Below are 19,239 nucleotides of genomic sequence, written 5' to 3'. Positions count from 1 at the left end.
CGTATCCCCCTGATCTTTCCAAACACTTTAACTAATTAATCGCTGATGGTGGCTAGTGCCTGGCAAAAGCCACCTGCCTGGGGTGAAATGGGAATTTTTCCTTACGTTTCCTGCAGGTTGAGCGTCACTAGGTGTCTCATTATTTGTCTTGTTCTTCCAGGTCCGCGTTGCCATGGGAATGACTGTACATTGATCACTGTCCTCCTCTGGAGAAGAGAGATCAGCGTTCCTAGGGTCACATGATCCCATGGACGTGGACTCCGCGGCAGTCTCAGCACTGCAGCTGCAAGGGAAGGAGCAGAAGCCAATCAACATCATATATGTGCAAAGGTGCAGCCATCACTAGGAGTTAGGAGGTAACCTGAAATTCTTGACAGAGATGGGTTTGGGCAGGGTCCCCAGGTCTGAGCAGCACCCAGCCGTTCAGAGAAGGATCCAGACTGGAAGGTTTTGGTCCATTCCTTGTTTCAATAATACACTTGTGTGTGGTTTAAGGAATCTAAAATCAACTCAGACCTGGTGATCTCAGTTACAGCAGTGCAAATCAGAGTAACTATTCAAGTCTCGTATGCTCATGGTACATTTTTTGTTTATAAATTACAAAATATCCCCAATGCAGACCAGAAAACCTCTTTTTAAGTAGCTGTTACTCAAAGAGACTGTCAACATAGAAATCATAGTCTGAACCTGAAAAATGTTACCTTCGATTGGGACAAGCTACCCCTAAAATTGCTATAAATTAAACAGATGAGAGGAAAATATTTTACTCTTATTTTTTTTTTTTCAGCTTGTTTAATACGGGCCTGATCCAAAACCCGTTGAAGTCATTGGAAAGACTTCCACTGATGGCAGTGGACTTTGGATCAGGCCCTTTGATAGCATTTAAAAAATCCCCATAGACCACCGTTTTCATTCTGTGCCTGTCACATTTGGGGAATGATCCGTTTCACTGTAGTCAGTTCCCTCCTCTTTGTAGGAATCACTCAGCCGCAAGGGACTTTTAAAATAGGGAAAAGTGGCTATAAAGCCATAAAAACTGGCCCAGAGGGATACTGGAGTGTCTGGCACTGCTTTGAACTAGTTTTTAAAAAGCATACTCAATTTAAATGGCCCGCGTCGCTAATAAAACAAGTTATTTCCGGGGAAGATGGGAACAGGATTTGGTGCAATATTGATAGATTAGCCAATCAATGGGTGAAGAATAAGAGAGAAATGATCATGAGGATACTGACTCGCCTTCTGCTTTGGGTTTATATCACAAGGCACTCTGTTAAGAGAAAGTTTCATTTCCCTTGGTTCAAATTCCTTTAAGAAGGGCTGTCAGGACTGTATACAGACAACCTTGGTGTAACTGACCAGAGAGACACAGGGGACTGGAATATAATCAGAGTTTCTGACTAACCAATACCTATTATAATGACTGCTTCTTCTTTACATAGCTTTTTACTCCTAGGCTACCACTGATGCCTGACAGCTGTTAAACTGTCGCACCCAGTACTGTCACATATCGAGGTATATAGATACCCCCTTTATAACTAGGGGTGGGTGAACTGGCTCAGCTAAAGTGAATGAGCACAGACCCCAAACTGAATAACGTGAAAACAGACCCAAATCTTCCTCCCAAACTCAGACTGAATCTGTTATTAGGCCTGAAAAAGTTGGTTAATTTTTCAAATGAATATTTTCATTTTCACACACTTCTGTGCTTCTAGATCCCAGCTGGGACTAGCAGAGGATTTGCACAAGTAGAGTCTGATTGACAATGCCAGTGTCACCGTGCAATGCTAGCAGAAGCGGGGAATCAGGACCCCCTGGGTTCTATTTCTGGCTCTTCCAGTGCCCTGCTATGTGGGTCTTGTTATGCCACTTCACTCTTTATGCCTCTATTGTCTCCTCTGTAGAATGGGAATAACAAAATTATGAGTGCTGTTTATGTTACAGTGACATCTAGAATCCACTACTGAGACCAGGGACCTACTGTGCTAGGAACTCCATAAACATGAAGTAAGAGATTGTCCCTGCCTCAATCTAAATATACAAAGAGTGGGAGGGGAAACTGAGGCCCAAGGTGGTGAAGTGACTTGGCCAAGGGCACACAGTAGCAGAACCAGGAATAGAACCCACGTCTGCTGATTTCCCATGCAGTGCCTTAGGCTCAAGACCGTACAGACCTAATTTGCAAGGAAGTGATCATTCGTTTATGTTTGTCTAGTGCTTTGAGCTTTTCTTATGACATGTGCTATCTCTCTAAGAGCAGAGAGTTATTACTCAAAGTGAAGATGTGGAAGCACTTCTCTGGGAATGATGTCTGGGGAGCTCACTCACAGTGTTAGTTTTTGTGGCTTTTATATATTTTGTTGACACTTCTAAACTTTTCCAAAGGCAACCCTCCCTGGGAAATGGGAGCCAGTGGTGTCCAGGTGGTTTTGAAAAGGAAAGAGTGGAAAAAATAGATTATTTTAGAGTCAAGCAATTAAATCTGCACTAGGGTTGGTCAGTTACAGGTAAGGAAGGTGACAGCTGGGATTCCTACAGCAGTGTCCAGGCTGTATGAATGGAGCTTTCTTTAGACCTGCTTCACGTGCTAAATAGATTATTGCAGTGGTTCTCAAACTTTAGCAATCCGAGGACCTCCATTTTGATTTAAACATTTTCATGGACCCCCTGTTCAGCCCCAGGCCCTGCCCCCACTCCACCCTTTCCCCCAAAGCCCCACCTTGCCCCTCCTCTTCCCACCCCCGCCCCTCCACTTCCCCGCCTCTGTCCGCCCCCTCCCTGAGTGCGCCCCATCCCCGCTCCTCCCCCTCCCTCCCAGCGCCTTCTGCATGCTGCTGAACAGCTGATCCACAGCATGCAGGAGGCACTGGGAGGGAGGGGGAGGAGTTGATCAACAGGGCCGGTTGTCCCAGACAAGACTCGTGGACCCCCAGGGGTCCGCAGACCCTAGTTTGAGAGAGCCTGGATTATTGGTTTTGGGTTAGATCTATATCACAAAATATACTGGCTGTGCAACATGCCACAGTTAATGCAGATTTCCCCACTGCGACCGCTTTGTCCTGCACCACTGATGTCATCTGGCTGGTTTACCCAGCCCAAGGAGGCTCTTCCCAGTGCAAGGATGATCCTTCAGCAGCGTAGAGCTGAAATAGGAGCTCTCATGCCATTCCCTCTCTCTCTGCTGGGATTCCTCCTTGGCTGAGATTTTGGCCCCTTGGCTCCAACCTATGCAGGGCGAGCCAGCTTTGCACACGCTGCAGCAGGATCAGGGGAGTGCAAAGGGGAAGGTATTTTTGATCTCTCTCACATGCCTGTACAGCCCTCGTTGCTGTGCAGTGGCATCCCAGGGCCTGGCCTCTTGCCTCTTTACATTTGACCTCTGTGATGTTTCCATGGCATAGACATCCTTAATTTTTTTTCATCTTAAAAGCAATTATTGTTTGAAATAAGGCTGTGGCTGGGAAGCTGGTGGATAATGTAATTGACACCATAAGTAGTGCAGACTGGCTCCGCTGTTTGTCTTCAAATCCGCTAAAAGGATCCACAATATCTTGACTCTGTCTAAATCATGTTCCTTTGTGAGCTCCATACCGGGACAGCTCTTGTAGGCTTCGGGATCAGTCTGCCCTGGTGGGATGTGGTCACCTGATCCTGCTCTTAATTCAGACCGCCTCTTTAAAAATGCCCCCCTGGAATCTCAACTCCATGCAGTGCTCTGCACTTCTTGCTCTAATTTGCTGTGCAGTGTCACTGTGGACTGTTACAGGACCGCCCTGTTCACACCAGAGGTGATTGCATTTCAGTGGTGGGGGAAGTGATTCCCTCTGTAAAGAGAGGAAGTTTGTAAACTGCCGTGGGCTCCTTAAGGGTGAAGATCAGTGTCTATGTGTGCTCATTTTAATACTAATACAGGTGAATATTATTTTGAGGGTTTTGCCCCTGCCCATCTCTAGCCAATGCTTCTGAGGTGATCTTTCTCCCCATTCGCCCCACCTGCCACCACTTCCACTGGGCCCTCCCTTCCTCTCTTACCAGGTCTTCCCCACATAATCTAAAAATCTGGCTTCCTCGCACACTTGCCTCATTCAGACTCTACCCTAACCATGGCCAGAGACCATGGAGTCTGCCACAACATCTCCTCGATAGTGGAACTCTTCCCTCCACCAACTCCACTGACCTTCCTGCTCCCTTTCACTGAATGTGCTTTCAGTTATTCCAGAGTTCCCTCCATCGTTCTAGCTCTCACCCGGGTCCCGAGCGATGTTCGTTTTCTCTTCTGAAGACCCTCTTGCCAGGACACCAAGCTCTCTGCCAGCCCCTTAACTTAGGGTAACAGGTATAAATCAGTTCTGTCATGCTCGGCACATAGACAAAGCACAATGCCTAGTATATTTTCTCTTCTTCAGGCCTCAGGACTTCATTCCCTTTTGCTTTTCTTCTGGGTTATTCATCTTCCCGCTCAGCTTTCTCCATTAGATCTTCCCATTTATACTAACCCCATCCAACTTTCCTCCTCTAGCCATACACTAGCTGTATTCCCTCAGTACTGTTCCTGCCAGGTGTTCACTGTATTCTCTAAGATAGCCTATGCTCTCTGTTAGTCATGGCCTGCCGGTGAACTGTAGGCAAGACTGTGCAGTTTGTGGTGGATCCAGTATGTGCCACACTGGACAACATGTTCTGAGCCCTTTCCCCAGCACCACCCACTTTCTACCATATTACCAAGCTTAGGACCCGGCTGCCTCTGTTCTGGACTCCAGCACAACACTTCCTAGCTGAGCTGTTGTGAGTCTTTGAGCCCGGAGTTCTCCCCATCCTGGCCTTGGGTGGTTTGGGATTTGAAGTTCCCACACTCCATTGCAGGCCAGAGCACAAGAGAATTCAGCTGGGAAGAAATATACTAGGGCCCAACGAAGCTGCAGCAGAACTGTCTGCCTGTCTCTTAGTCATAGGGTTTTATCCTGCCATCCATCACCCTAGTGTCTGAGCATCTTTCACATCAAATTGATAGCAGTAGTGGACTTAATGGCGTCTCTGGCACTCCTCCACCTGCAGGGTAAAATCTCTTGGGCTATTTATTGTGTAAGGTGTTTTGGTGGGTTGATTTTTGTTACACATTGCTTCTCCTTCACGCCAAGTTTTCAGGCCGGCAGGGAACTATGCAGGGGAGTGAGCAGTTCCATGTGAGTGTGCTGTTTTCCTCTGAACCTGTGGAGCCATCTCTTCTCCCTGAATCTTCTAGAAAGAGATGCTCTAGTCCCACCCCATCTGGCTCTCTACAGCCAGGACTGCATCTGTGCGCAGTCCTCTGCAAAACCATCATAGCTGTATCCTCCTCCTCAGCAGCTCTCAGTCCTTTCCATCCTTTTCTTGATCCCGAAGTCTTCTCCATTCACCTTCCCAACACGGGTGTGGTTCGTACGAGCTCCTGTGTGCCATCCATGTCCCTTCCTCTCTTCTTCTAGCTGGATGGGCTTTTCTGCCTGCTTTTCATCTTTTCACACTTCCCCTAATCTTGTTGGCCTTGGTTTTCTTTGCCCTTGACAACAGCTCTTTCATCTACCATCCTTATGTCATCCAGAAAACCTTTTCTCTTGGAGTGTCTTTCTCCTTAACCATCTCCTCTAGTAGCACTTGCCCCACAACAAGCCCTTGCCTGTCCAATCAGTTCCTATTTCATTACACAGATGTCCTCATTTCCTTCTCATCCTCCCAAATTCAAAGCTGAACAGTATGAGAGTCCCCGGTTCCTTCCATGTCCTTGTCCTGGACAGTGATCCCACATCGTTGAGACAGCTCAGAAACTGCAATTTATGTTTAAAAGCCTATGTTGGATTTCCGCTGGTAGACCAGTGTGTCTTTTCCCAACAGGGACTCTTATGTGAGCCAAATTGATTAAATGATTCATGAGGCACTTAAAGGATTCCATCATCCTAAAGTCACAAATCAAATAAAGTAAATAATTGTAGGTTACCAGGGAGGGAATTAATGGTACAAAACAAAATTTGCTTGGTAGAACTGTAACTGTGGGCAGTTAACAAAGCCAGGAGATACACAGTTCTCACCAATGTGTTCATCAGCACAACTTTATTAAAGGCCCACTCCTGCTCCCGTTGGAGCCAAGGACAGTCCAAATCCACAGAGGTATTTAAGCTCCTAACTTTGATTTCAATGGATGTTAGGAGCCTAAATGCCATCTGGGCCTCGCTCTCTTCAATGGGAGCAATAGCATGTCCCAAGTGTATCTGTTGTGTCATCGTAGGTGATGAGGAAATAAAAGTGGTGAGCATGGGTAGCATAGGTATGCCGCCGCCACCCCGCTGCCAGACACCTGGGCTGTGGTGGCCCCCACCTCTTCCCGCCCCGTCTCGCATCAGGTGGGGGAGTGAGGAGGGATGCTGCGAGCGGTGGCAGGGGGGCAGGGCTGGGGGTGGAGCAGGGGTGGGCCCTGGGGTGGAGCGAGGCTGGAGTGTGGGCGGGGCTGCAGGCAGAAGAGGCGGGGCAGGGAGCTAGCCTCCCCCAGGGGAAGCTTCACCCACCGCCCATGGTGGTGAGTTTGGGTATTGTTACAAGCCTGAAACTCCAGCTAGATTCCTACAGAGTCTCAAGGCTCTGGAGCGAAGTTTGGGCTGAATTAGTAACAAATCTTAGGCCAATTTGAGTGGAAATCATATGGACTTTGGTGATTTTCACTCAAAGCTGTAAATTGGAATTAAACAGCACTCCTTGGTTCTAGCCAAAGGGAAATGTTTCTAACACTAGCCAGATTAAGCAACAGCCTTTACCATTCATTACTACTATTACTTGGTAATATTTGGCTAGTTTGGTTCCCCAGGAGAAATCCCAGTAAAAGAATCCCCATCACTTTAAAACTCAGTTTTTTTTTTTAAATATAAGTTCCTCTTTGTTTTGTTAGCACCTTATATTTTTAAAATTCCAATCTACTATTCATTCTTTGTGCTTTCTGGGCTTCATTCAGCCAGCTTGAAGGATCAAAATAGACAAGTCCAGTTTCTAGTCAATTTCCTCTCCAGGTTCTCAGGTACTAACAGGATGGTGCAATGTTTGGGTTGCAAACGCTAAAGGGGAATGTGTGTGTCAAACACCTGCTTCCATTAGAATTAAAAAATAGTGGAAACATGGGGGTCCGATCCATGACCAGGGTTCCTAGGTGCTGGGATAATACAACTAATAAATAGCCATTTCTATTGGTTAGGTTCTGTAACTCTGAGCTCCTAAGCTGAAAGGCTCTGTATAACTGTAGAGTACCGATGCCAATGGGAGTTACACGTACATATTGGGAGGAAGACGTAGACCCCTCAAACCAGGGCTGCTTTCAGTGTCCCAATAGAGTATGTTACCTTTTCTTAATAAGATCCAGGGCTGAGCCTATGAATTCATCCTTCATTTTTTGTAGCTTAGCTCCATAGCTGGAAAGGTCTGTGGCTTCTAACAGCAGCGATGGACAGCAAGAAGAATGGGCTTCAGAAGCCAGTGCCTGCCCAGCAAAGTGAAGGACTCCACTCAGTTGTCTTGAGTCTAATCCCTGCTGCTCATCACTGCAGACCTCCTCCCCCTCCCCGTGGATTGCTATTGCCTGCAAAGGCGATCTTGGAATCGGGCTAGAGCAAATAGGGACCGGGGACCTATCTGCACTTGACAGCTGGTAGGTACTGTCTTTCAGCAGGCACTGGTTAGCCCCAGCTGTGCTGACCAAACTGAAGCTGCCCCACGCAGCTGGAATGTCTCGATAATGGCCAGAGCCAGCAGCAATATGGTTTTCATGAAACACATCATCGTAGTCGTCCGCTGTTGCTGTGGAATCGCTGGGGAGTTTCGCCTCCAGGGCTTCTCGTGGCAGAGCTGAGCAGATGTTCTTATTGCTTTCCCTTTCCAGAGTCTGGCTTGCCAGAGACCCCTCACTCAGGCACTTTGTTGGCCCATTGGTACCTGCAGATAAACGCATCTCCTTGCTTCTCATTCGCTTGAACTCCTCAAAGGTAGGGATGTAGAGCCTCCCTTTACAGCGTTCTTTTCTGCTCAGCTCTGCCGGCCCTTTGGCATCAGTCTCCCCATCACAACCCTTCAGGGATCCAGTGGTTCTGGATTTGACGATCTCTTGGCTTTCCCTGGCATGATGGAGAGTTAGGCTGGGAGAGCTGTTCTGTCTTCTCAGCTGCAACCTCCTCCGAGCTTCCTGCTTGATATCTTCCGGACTGGTTATCCTGCACGCAAAACATGGCCTCTGTCTCCCCGGCGTTGCTACAGGGCCATGACTGAGGGGAGCGTGTTCCACAAACACCGCACAGCAGTGTACAGCGCACCCGTTTTTGTACTGCTGGCACGTCCGGCATTCTGAGAACTCCCTCGCCACCCGGTCAGTCAAAGGCGCTTGGGGACGCACGGGCTTGCAGGGTTCCGCCACCGCCTTGGCGCTGTGAATCCTCAGCTTCTCCTTCAGTTCTTTTTTGGCATCCCCGTGTAGGGCTCTCTCCTCCGTGGAAGGGAAAAGCCACTGAGGCACTTTGGCAAAAGGAGGAAGGGGAACGTTTCGCGCAGATGGTGACGTTTGCTTGGGGTGGAGGGCCAGGTGCCCGCAAGCGTCTGCAGTGCTCTGTGCTGGGGCTCTCTCTGCAGAGCCTTCGGACCAGTAACTGGCACCTTTATAGTGGAAAAGGAGCTCATTGTCCATGCTCCGGCAGTGAGAATACAGACTGGAGTCTGCAACTGTCGCCCAGTGTAGATTCTCCACGCTCCGATACAGCCGGGTTTCTGCAGCACTGGCGAAGGTTGTCTTGTCTATGCGACATGAGTCTACAGGGCTGAAGTCCCCAGCAAGAATCTGAGTGTCTAAGTTCTTTAGTGGATGCATGCTGCTAATTGAAAAATCCTTTAGGCCATGTTGTGCATACAGCTGATTATTCTGGCAGCTCAAAATCACCCGGCTGTGTTGCTGTCTCTCATCAACACTGATGTATGTCATAGCAAATGTACATGGATGGTTTAACACATTGGCCTTTACAGGGAGATGAGGGGGGAGCTGGCAGATCACTTTGATGATAGTCAAAGTCCAGACCACAGACAGCAGAAGCCTGCTGCTGGGTACTCACATTAGAGAGCTCTCACATTGGTAGAATCGCCATTGTATGCCCAGGCACAGAGGGAAACCTGTTAACATAAGGAGAGACGAGTTACTGAAGTGGCTCAGTGCTGATACTGACAGTGCAATAGCAGCTATACCTCCAGGGCATCCAGAAGTCACAAACACCAGAAGGGAGACAGCTGTGTCCCTGGGAGGTGGACTGAATAGTCTAATTGGTCTATGCCATCTCTAGCTAGTCCACTGACTGCTGCAACTAGAGCGTTTGGGAGAGGTTTATTTCACCTTCCTGCTGAATCCAATGGCGGGTGCTCGCAATAGTGTTGCTTAGATATCATGGCAACAGACACCTTAGAAATGCCTGCTGTTACTGTAGATCATAGATAGGGTTCTGTTTTTTGGAGTTCAATAATTGCATTATTATTAATTTCATTGCCCCGGAAAACGGCAAATATAGTGCCCATCTATAAAAAGGGCAATAAGGACAACCCAGGAAATTACAGACAAGTCAGCTTAACTTCTGTACCCAGAAAGATAATGAAGCAAATAATAAAGCAATCAATTTTCAAACATCTAGAAAATAATAAGGTGATAAGTGACAGTCAGCATGGATTTGTCAAAAACAAATGGTATCAAACCAACCTGATAGCTTTCTTTGACAGGGTAACAAGCCTTGTGGATGGGGGGAAACGGTAGACGTGGTATATCTTGACTTTTTAGTAAAGCTTTTGATACTGTCATGCATTACCTTCTCATAAACAAACTAGGGAAATGCAACCTAGATGGAGCTACTATAAGGTGGCTGCAAAACTGGTTGGAAAACCATTCCCAGAGAGTAGTTATCAGTGGTTCAGTCAGGCTGGAAGGGCATAACGAGTGGGGTCCCACAGGGATCAGTTCTGGGTCCGGTTCTGTTCAATATCTTCATACATGATTTAGATAATGGTATAGAGAGTACACTTATAAAGTTTGAGGACAATACCAAGCTGGGAGGGGTTGCAAGTGCTTTGGAGGATAGGATTAAAATTCAAAATGATCTGGACAAACTGGAGAAATGGTCTGAAATAAATAGGATGAAATTCAATAAGGACAAATACAAAGTACTCCATTTAGGATGGAACAATGAGTTGCACACATACAAAATGGGAAATGACTGCCTAGGAAGGAGTACTGCAGAAAGGGATCTGGGGGTCACAGTGGACCACAAGCTAAATATGAGTCAACAGTGTAACACTGTTGCACAAAAAGCAAATATCATTCTGGGATGAATTAGCAGGAGTGTTGTAAGCAAGACACGAGAAGTAATTCTTCCGCTCTACTCTGCTCTGATTAAGCCTCAACTGGAGTATTGTGTCCAGTTCTGGGTGCCACATTTCAGGAAGGATGTAGACAAATTGAAGAGAGTCCAGAGAAGAGCAACAAAAATGATTAAAGGTCTAGAAAACATGACCTATGAGGGAAGATTGAAAAAATTGGGTTTGCTTAGTCTTGGAAAGAGAAGACTGAGAGGGGACATAACAGTTTTCAAGTATGTAAAAGGTTGTTGCAAGGAGAGAAAGAAAAATTGTTTTTCTTAACCTCTGAGGATAGGATAAGAAGTAATGGGCTTAAATTGCAGCAAGGGGGGTTTAGGTTGGACATTAGGAAAAACTCCCCAACTGTCCAGGTGGTTAAGCTCTGGAATAAATTGCCTAGGGAAGTTGTGGAATCTCCATCATTGGAGATTTTTATGAGCAGGTTAGACAAACACCTGTCAGGAATGGTCTAGATAATATTTAGTCCTGCCATGAGTGCAGGGGACTGGACTAGATGACCTGTCGAGGTCCCTCCAGTTCAAGGATTCTATGATTATGGGGGGGTTATTTTTAGCAATTTGTGAATTCTATGTAGATGTTCAAAAATCGGTGATTGCGGTGTGTGTGTGCGCTTTCTCTTTGTATATACTGTAACAAGTAATCTCTTTGTAATGTTCCCTAGTGCACATTAACATACTACATTAAAGCTCCCTAGGGAACCTTTAGCATGCACCAGCAGGGTCTGCGTGGACCAATTAACGAGCAACATGCTAGTGTGCTTTAGAATCACACACCCATAACCACATTACTGCTCTGTGTAGATGACATTTCCAATGTTTTCCAGTGTTTATTGGAAGAAGACTGATTTCAACTTCTGTCGCAGGCTGTTTTATCAGTGTTTATGGGTTAAAACAACAAATCAGAAGCCCTAATCATAGATGAGTTTGGTGTTTTACAAGACAGAAATTCCCTGTCCCAAATGGTTTATTGGCCAGAACAAGTGGAGGCAATGCCCACAGCGGGAGGTACTGGCTAAGGGAATGGACAATATGATTCTCCAGTCTCTTAGAAGGTCCATGCACAGGTATAGAGGGGAACGAAGAAGGTTGTTTGGTTTCATTTTTTGTACCTGAGAGAGACGTATAAATGAGGCAGCTCATGCTAGTGTGGTTCCTTAAGGCTCTGATTAACCCACTGTGGGATGGGTGTGTCCTAGTGATCAGAAATCAAACTCTACGGGCCAGATCCTCCAAGGGATTCAGGCGCCTAACTCCCATTGAGGATCTGGGCCTACCTGTCTGGGTTCTATGACCTGCCTCATGGTAGCATCTGAGCACCTCACAGTCATTCCTGGATTTATCCTTTCAGCCCCCCTGAGGCAGGGCAGTGCTGTTATCTCTGTTGTACATATGGGAGCTGAGGCATAGAGAGGACCATATTTTTAAAGGTATTCAGGCATTACGCCACCCAGCATTGCAAGGCCTATGTGATTTAGACAGCTAAGTCCCATTTTCAAAAGTGACTTAGGAGCCTAAGCCTCAGTGAGAGGGATTCAGCCATCCAGTCCACCTAGTCCCTGCAACGTGGTGCAGAGCTACACCTAAACACCTTGAGAAACCTGGGCCCCAGTGACTTGCCCGTGGTCACACAGGTGCCAGTGGCAGCTCAGCGCTTCGCCCACGTGCCCGCCCTCCCTCTCTCTGCACCATACTGCCTTGAGCCAGACTGTAGCAACCTCCACGGCCAGGGGAGGCAGGAGCCAGGAAAGTGTGCAAGGAACCTCCCAGTGTGTCTGGTTAATGCTCCTCGCAGGGACCACAGGTTTGAGGAAGCAGAGCCAAGAGGAGAGGAAGCGTTAGCCCTGGGGTGGGGGTCTGCCTTCTCTTCCCATCCCGTTAGGACGGCTATGGGCTGCCATGAGCTCCTCTGTCAAAGCAGCCCCCTCCCCCGGGGAGCTGCAGGTATAAAGCAGGAATCAATGCTCTGTGCAGATATCTGCCTGGAGACTGGGGGAGCCCTAAGGGGCTGCTCCCCTACCCCATCCCACTCCCTTCTCCTCATGGTGTGAGGGAGGAGGCGCTCCAAGGGAGCGGGCAGTGGAGGCGCTCTTCCCATGCTCCCTTCCAGCTCGTCACAGGCGGGCTGGCCCTATAAGGGGGTTAGGCCTCAGCCTCATTGGCACCAGGTTTAGCTGCCTCCCTGGTACAGGGAATGTACAGATCCTTTTTGCAGAAAAGGACCTAGGGGTTACGGTGGACGAGAAGCTGGATATGAGTCGACAGTGTGCCCTTGTTGCCAAGAAGGCTAACAGCATTTTGGGCTGTATAAGTAGGAGCATTGCCTGCAGATCGAGGGACATGATCATTCCCCTCTATTCGGCATTGGTGAGGCCTCATCTGGAGTACTGTGTCCAGTTTTGGGCCCCACACGACAAGAAGGATGTGGAAAAATTGGAAAGAGTCCAGCAGAGGGCAACAAAAATGATTAGGGGGCTGGAGCACATGACTTATGAGGAGAGGCTGAGGGAACTGGGATTGTTTAGTCTGCAGAAGAGAAGAATGAGGGAGGATTTGATAGCTGCTTTCAACTACCTGAAAGGGGGTTCCAAAGAGGATGGATCTAGACTGTTCTCAATGGTACCAGATGATAGAACAAGGAGTAATGGTCTCAAGTTGCAGTGGGGGAGGTTTAGGTTGGATATTAGGAGAAACTTTTTCACTAGGAGGGTGGTGAAGCACTGGAATGGGTTACTTAGGAAGGTGGTGGAATCTCCTTTCTTAGAGGTTTTTAAGGTCAGGCTTGACAAAGCCCTTGCTGGGATGATTTAGTTGGGGATTAGGTCCTGCTTTGAGCAGGGAGTTGGACTAGATGACCTCCTGAGGTCCTTTCCAACCCTGATATTCTATGATTCTATGATCCTCAAAGGTATTTCGGCACTTAACCTCTATTGAAGTCAATGGGAGTTAGGCACCGAAATACCTTTGAGGATCTGGGACAATGAGTATAGGGGTCCCATGGCAAGAGGGAGGAACTAGACCTGTTAGGAATTATGGGGCCTGCTCAGTACGGGGAGAGACTCCAAGAGAGTGGGGGAGGGGTTCCATTAAAGAGCAGCAGGACAGCCAGGGAAGAGCCAGGCCGAGCGCATAGGGAGTGTCCTAGGAAGGAAAGACAGGACAGTTTAAGGTACAGAGCAGTCAGTTCAATTGATTAAGGTCCCAGGGCTGTAGTAGAGAGTGGGCCTGGGTTCCCTCTATGCTGCCACTCGTGAAGTGACACAGCCATCCCAGCCACCAAGGGTGCGTGAAGGGATTGATTGGCACCTAGCAGGGCTAAGTCACCTCAGTGACTCCATCATGCTGGGAGCCATTGGTGGTTTTCTAGCTGAGAGAGAAACCGAGGCAGTGAACTGTTGTGAAACCAGACTGGAGAAGTCTCTGCTACACCCCCACTGAAGTGGGCGGGAGCAGTAGGGCTGCTGTCAGTTGGTTTCTAAAATCTGTAGGCTGATTCTCCTGTCACTTATCCTGGTACAAGCTAGTGCAGCTCCACTGACCTGAATGGAATTATTCCTATCAGATATCCCGGTAAGTGAGGGCAGAATCGGGGCCTGTTATTCAGGTGGGTTATGACCTGATCATTACTGGATGTAGAATATCATTGCAGCCACCCTGTTTACTAAGTGTATTAATGTGCAATACAATGCTGAATTCTAACCACTACATAAACCATTCACAATGTGTCTCTGCTTCCCCAGTAACCAGCATGTCCACTCACCCCATCCTCCCCCTGTCTCCTCATCTCAGTGCTGTAATTCCTTGTGTTCTTCAGGTGTCCCTCCTCCACGTTTCTCTCTTGGGAAGCCCGCAGGTAATAACAGAGAAATAGGATGATCAGAGTGTTCTGTGATCAACGGTTATATAGTCATTTGTTCTGCCAGGAAAGAGAGAGAAAAACACAACATAAGTGCCATGTAGGGAACAGGCCTCCTCATCTTGAAATAGCAGAGATAAAGGACTCACAAGGTATTGTGAGAAAGTACTGTTATGCTGAAAGATGTTAATGGCTCCAGGCAATGGATTCTTGCCCTACAGACAATCATAGACATGCTTAAAGCCCGTGGGTATGCTAACTGCCCTTCTTTCTGGCTCAATGGAAGGAGCAATTATACTCCTTTATGTAGTGATAACTAGAAACAACAGAAGCCAAGGCCCAGGACAGTGGTTTGCATGGCACTGCTGATCAGGGACAAGGGGATTGTTTGGCAAACTGAGTGTGTGGGAGAAAGCCAGCAGACAGGGAGAGATGGAGTTGTGAGCATGGCCCGGAGATGGAGCAGAAACAGAGCTCCCTGGGGCACAGGACTGACTGGAGGGATAGATGTGGATATTGTGAATAAGGAAACGGCCTGCTGGTGTTTGTTTCTGTTGTGTTCGGGAGAACAGGACTTTGTCCTTTCTCTGTAAATAAGCAGGATTGCTCCAAAGAATATACCTTTGTGTCTTTCAGTGTGCCCTCAGAAGCTGTCTGTGTGCTTAATATTATCAATAATGTTTATTGTAGAGATGTTTATAGAAGATTGTGTTTTTGGAGACTTTCCCTCATAAGGGACTGTGGGAATTTGGAGAGGCGCCCTAGAGGCGGGGGTTGGGAAGACCACAGTGCTGTGTGCTTATTCTTTTCTTATTCACTGGTTTGTAATTTCATGAACACCAAGATTGTTATATTTATTACTGTAGTGCCTAAGGTCCACCTAAGATCGAGGCCCCATTGTGCCAACAGCACTGTGCAAACACACAGAATAGTAGACAGTCCCTGCACTGAAGAGCTACTTACAACCTAAATAGACCAAGGGAGTCGATGCCAGAGCTGGGAACTCAACCCAGATCTCCTGAGTCCCAGTCCAGTGTCATAACTACGTCCTCTCCAACAAGCATATTGCAGGTGCTTCCCTAAGTGAGCCCATTTGTCAATGCATCCTGTTCTCTCCCTGTTTAATCAAGCACTGACTTGCCATTTCTTTGATTTCCCCTTTTGTCAAATTCTCTGTTACACAGGAACGTATTTAAAGGGGAATGGAAACGTTTCTTTGATTACCCTGCTTTCGCTACTCTTAGCATGTGGCTGATAGCCTGAGACAAAAGATTCCTTACTGGTGCCTCCCAGCTCTTTCTGATTCTTCTCGCCAGAGCTGGGAGTTGGACTCAGGAGTCTTCTGCTCACAGGGCAGGTCTACGCTACAAACGCTGCATTGGCACAGCTGCACTGATACAGCCTTGCCGCTGTAGCGCTTTGATGAAGACACTCTAAGCCGACCAGGAGAGAGCTCTCCCATTGGCTTCGTTACTCCACCTCCCTGAGAGGCGGTTGGCAGGGGAAGCTCACTGTCTACACGGGGGAGGGGAGGGGGATTACGATCGGTATAACTGCGCCGCTCAAGGGTGTGGGTTTTTCACCCCCTCGAGCGACGTAGTTATACAGAAGTAAGTGTGGAGTGTAGACAGGGCCAGCTCCAGGCACCAGCCCAGCAAGCAGGTGCTTGGGGCAGCCAAGGGGAAGGGGCGGCATGTTGGGCTGTTCCACGGCAATTCGGCAGCACCTGCCGCCAAATTCCCGCCGAAGAAGAAAGCGGCGCGGTGGAGTTGCTGCGGGGGTGCTGCCAATCGCAATTGCGATTGCGGCTTTTTTTTTTTTCTTTCTTTCTTTCTTTCTTTTTTTTTTTTCCGCTGCTTGGGGCGGCAAAAATCCTGGAGCCAGTCCTGAGTGTAGACCTGGCCTCAGTCCTTGTGCTCAGTGGCTTGATCACAGAAGCACAACCTTTAACTGCGTGACTTGTGCACTTCCAGAGTGTACCATATGCCTCTCTGCGGCACCCCCACCCTAGCTCTTTGCTTTAGGCTGCCTGCAGTTCTGTAATGCTTCACCCCAGCGATGACAGAGTTTAGCGCTTCCATCTGAACTGGATCAGTCAGGGTGACTGCGGGAGCCTCAGAGTGACACTAAGTACATCTTTGCTCTTTGATCATGTTGTCTGCACAACGTTCACTAGTTTCCTGCCTCAGGGATTAAAAAGCTCCTGGTCATTAATAGCCTCAGGCCCATACGTGAGTAATAGGACCTGGCCATCAGACTAAAGGCATATTCTGATGCCGTGGCTCATTTTATGCATCATCCAAGTCAGTTTATCAACTTTTATTTCAATGAAATTCTGTTATGTGTCACCTCGGAGACCCGCTGTTAACCTTCATTTTCCTGCAAAATCCTCCTGAAGCATATGATGTATTTCTAGAGGATTAAGGCTTGAAGGATGAATTATTTCTTCCCAAACACATAAGAGCCATCCTGCCTAGTTGACCCTCCCAGAGGAGCATTAGAGAAAATGGCAAGAAGATAAAACAACAAGCACAGGAATAAACATTTGGACACTGGTGAAAAACATCATGGGTAGCCTCAGTAATGTAGTAATGCAGGCCCAAGAGCTCCTGGGATGTGGAGACTGGGAGGAAGTACGCATTATGAGGTGTCAATAAAAGATGCAACAAATCATGACAAAGAAGAGCAGGGGGGTTAGCTCCACTCCAGTGGGGAAGAGAATCAGTGGTGTTGGCTCCTCAAGAGATTTGATTAATAGACCTGTCATGGGGGGAAGCTTGTTCCATGAGCCTGTGGAGAGCTGCTTTTGAATGTCCTTGGATGACAGACCTCTCTGCTATTCTGAACGGAGAGATCCTACTTCAGTGGCCCTTGCCCCTGCGGTGCAGAAGGAGGAAGGAACATCTCTTCCAGAGCACATCTTCTGCTCTCCATTTGGGATTGATACATCTCCATTAGCCAAGAAGAAAATAACTCGTGACTCATGCCATAAAGCCAAACTGACCTGTGGTGGAAAGTTCTGGCAGCAGGGAAGAGCTGGAGCACAAACTGCAAGGAGCCATCTTCCCCTAGCCCCAGAGGAAGGATGAAATGAGCTAATGGGTCTTTCCTGTCTCAAATTTCTATCACTGAGAAGCTCAGCAGAAAATTGAGTGTCTTGTGGCATCACCAGGCGCATCCTGCAGATGCTCCCCAATCTCTTTTGGAGATCTAACCAGCTAGCATAAAAGGGAAAGCACATTTTTTAAAAAAACTGCACATTGGATTTTAGCAAGCTGCTATGTCACAGTGAGTTCCATGGCAACTGAGACAACACATACCCTTATCGACAGCACTATCTGTCGTTCCACTGTCAACATGGATTGCTCTTGTGCATCTGAAATCTTCTTCTGTCAAGTATGTTTTGGTTGCTTAGTTGATAACCAGAGATATCAGGGAGGAAATGTCATGCATCTCTATTTTTCATGTTAAAGGTAAACAAAAAATAGAGATGCCTTGACTGTATTTGCTTAGCCAGAGCCGAGCTGTGAGAGCTAGTTTGATACCGGAGTAGGGATAGGTAGCTGCGGATATATTTCTTGTACTTATTGTCAGATTTCTGGTGGATTTTCCTCCTAAGCTAACTGAAAGAGCAGTAGGGCCTCACTGGTGTTTTTTTAATTATGGAAGATGAGGTTCACCTGCTGCAGCTAATCCAGCCGTGTTCTATGGGTTTCTTTTTGTTCTTAGAGGAAATTGATGAGGTGAAAGTTTCTGAGTTTGTACTGTCAACACTGTCGCTGGTGCCTGCTCTGTGTCACTTTGTACTTTCAAAGGTTTCCATTAGTTTTTGAAAATGTGTATGTACTCTTCATCAAAAAAGATCTGCATGAAACAAACACACGGAGCAATCTAATTCTGAAATGCAAACAGGCAACAGAAGCCTCGTATATTAACAACAAGCTTCAAAATCAGCACAACTAAAGCAACCAATTTTGAAAAGGTAGATTTATTTTATGAGAGAGACAAGGTGGAGGAAGTAATATCTTTTATTGGACCAACTTCTGTTGGTGAAAGAGACAAGCTTTCAAGATCCACAGTGCTCTTCTTCAGGTCTGGGAAAGATAATCAGTGTCACAGCTGAATACAAAGTGGAACCGATTGTTAAATATATGGAAGTAACACATGTTGCAAGAAACCATTCAAAATGATGTGGGCAATTAATACCTCTGCAGTCATAGGACAAAGGAGAGTTAGCGAGTTACAGATTCAGGTAATGAAGCTCTATTGAGTCCATGATTTTTGGTGTCTAGCAGAGTTATCAATTTAAGCTCCCAGGCTCATCGTTTGAAGGTGTCACATGGGTTTCCTTTGAGGACGAGGACTGAGAGGTCAGATATGGAGTGGCCATTTTATGAAATGGATTCACCCATGGGTGATGTGGTGTTTTTGTCTTTTATCATTTTCCTGTGTGAGTCCATTTGAGAGCTTAGGGATTATCTGGTTTCACCCACGTAGTTGTTATTGGGGCATTTAGTGCACTGGGTGAGGTACACCACATGTTAATACAGGTATGTATGGGACCCATGGCTCTTGAAAGGTTGTTGTGGGGGGGTATTGATCATGGTAGCAGTGGAGATATGTCTGCAGGTTTTGCATCTGTTGTTCTGGCAGGATCTGGTGCCGCTTTGAGTTGGTGTGTCCTGGCCTATGGGGAGCTTGCTTCTGCTGATGAGCTTGGAGAGGTTGGGGGTTGTCTGAAGGCCAGAAGAGGGGGTTTGGGAAAGATTACTTTCAGGATGGGGTCCTGTCATGACCGGGATGAGGGCAGTCAGACCTAGAGGTCGGAACAGGAGTTGGGAGTCAGGCCAAGTCAGATACTGCAAGCTCAGAGTCCAAGGCAGGCCAGAGGGCGAACCGAGAGTCAGGCGTTAGGAGGCAGGCAGGGTCAGGTTACCAGGAGACCGGGATCGGGTACCAGGTTACAGACAGCGA

General features: G+C 47.4%; 1 protein-coding gene across 1 annotated transcript in view; it reads right to left on the bottom strand.

Annotated features, from left to right (window-relative positions):
* LOC128845716 (uncharacterized) overlaps positions 1 to 19,239 on the bottom strand; it is a 91,843-nt gene that overhangs the window by 12,086 nt on the left and 60,518 nt on the right. The window contains exons 2-4 of the mRNA XM_054044646.1: positions 14,170 to 14,325; positions 7,359 to 9,165; positions 106 to 283 (exon numbers count right to left, since the gene is read on the bottom strand). Coding sequence (XP_053900621.1) covers positions 106 to 283; positions 7,359 to 8,980 — 1,800 coding nt within the window. The 5' untranslated portion in view covers positions 8,981 to 9,165; positions 14,170 to 14,325. The remainder of the gene's footprint in view (positions 1 to 105; positions 284 to 7,358; positions 9,166 to 14,169; positions 14,326 to 19,239) is intronic.

This window comes from Malaclemys terrapin, chromosome 11, assembly GCF_027887155.1.
Source record: "Malaclemys terrapin pileata isolate rMalTer1 chromosome 11, rMalTer1.hap1, whole genome shotgun sequence".
In the NCBI taxonomy this organism is placed as follows: domain Eukaryota; kingdom Metazoa; phylum Chordata; order Testudines; family Emydidae; genus Malaclemys; species Malaclemys terrapin.
This window is presented reverse-complemented; position numbering and strand designations above follow the sequence as displayed.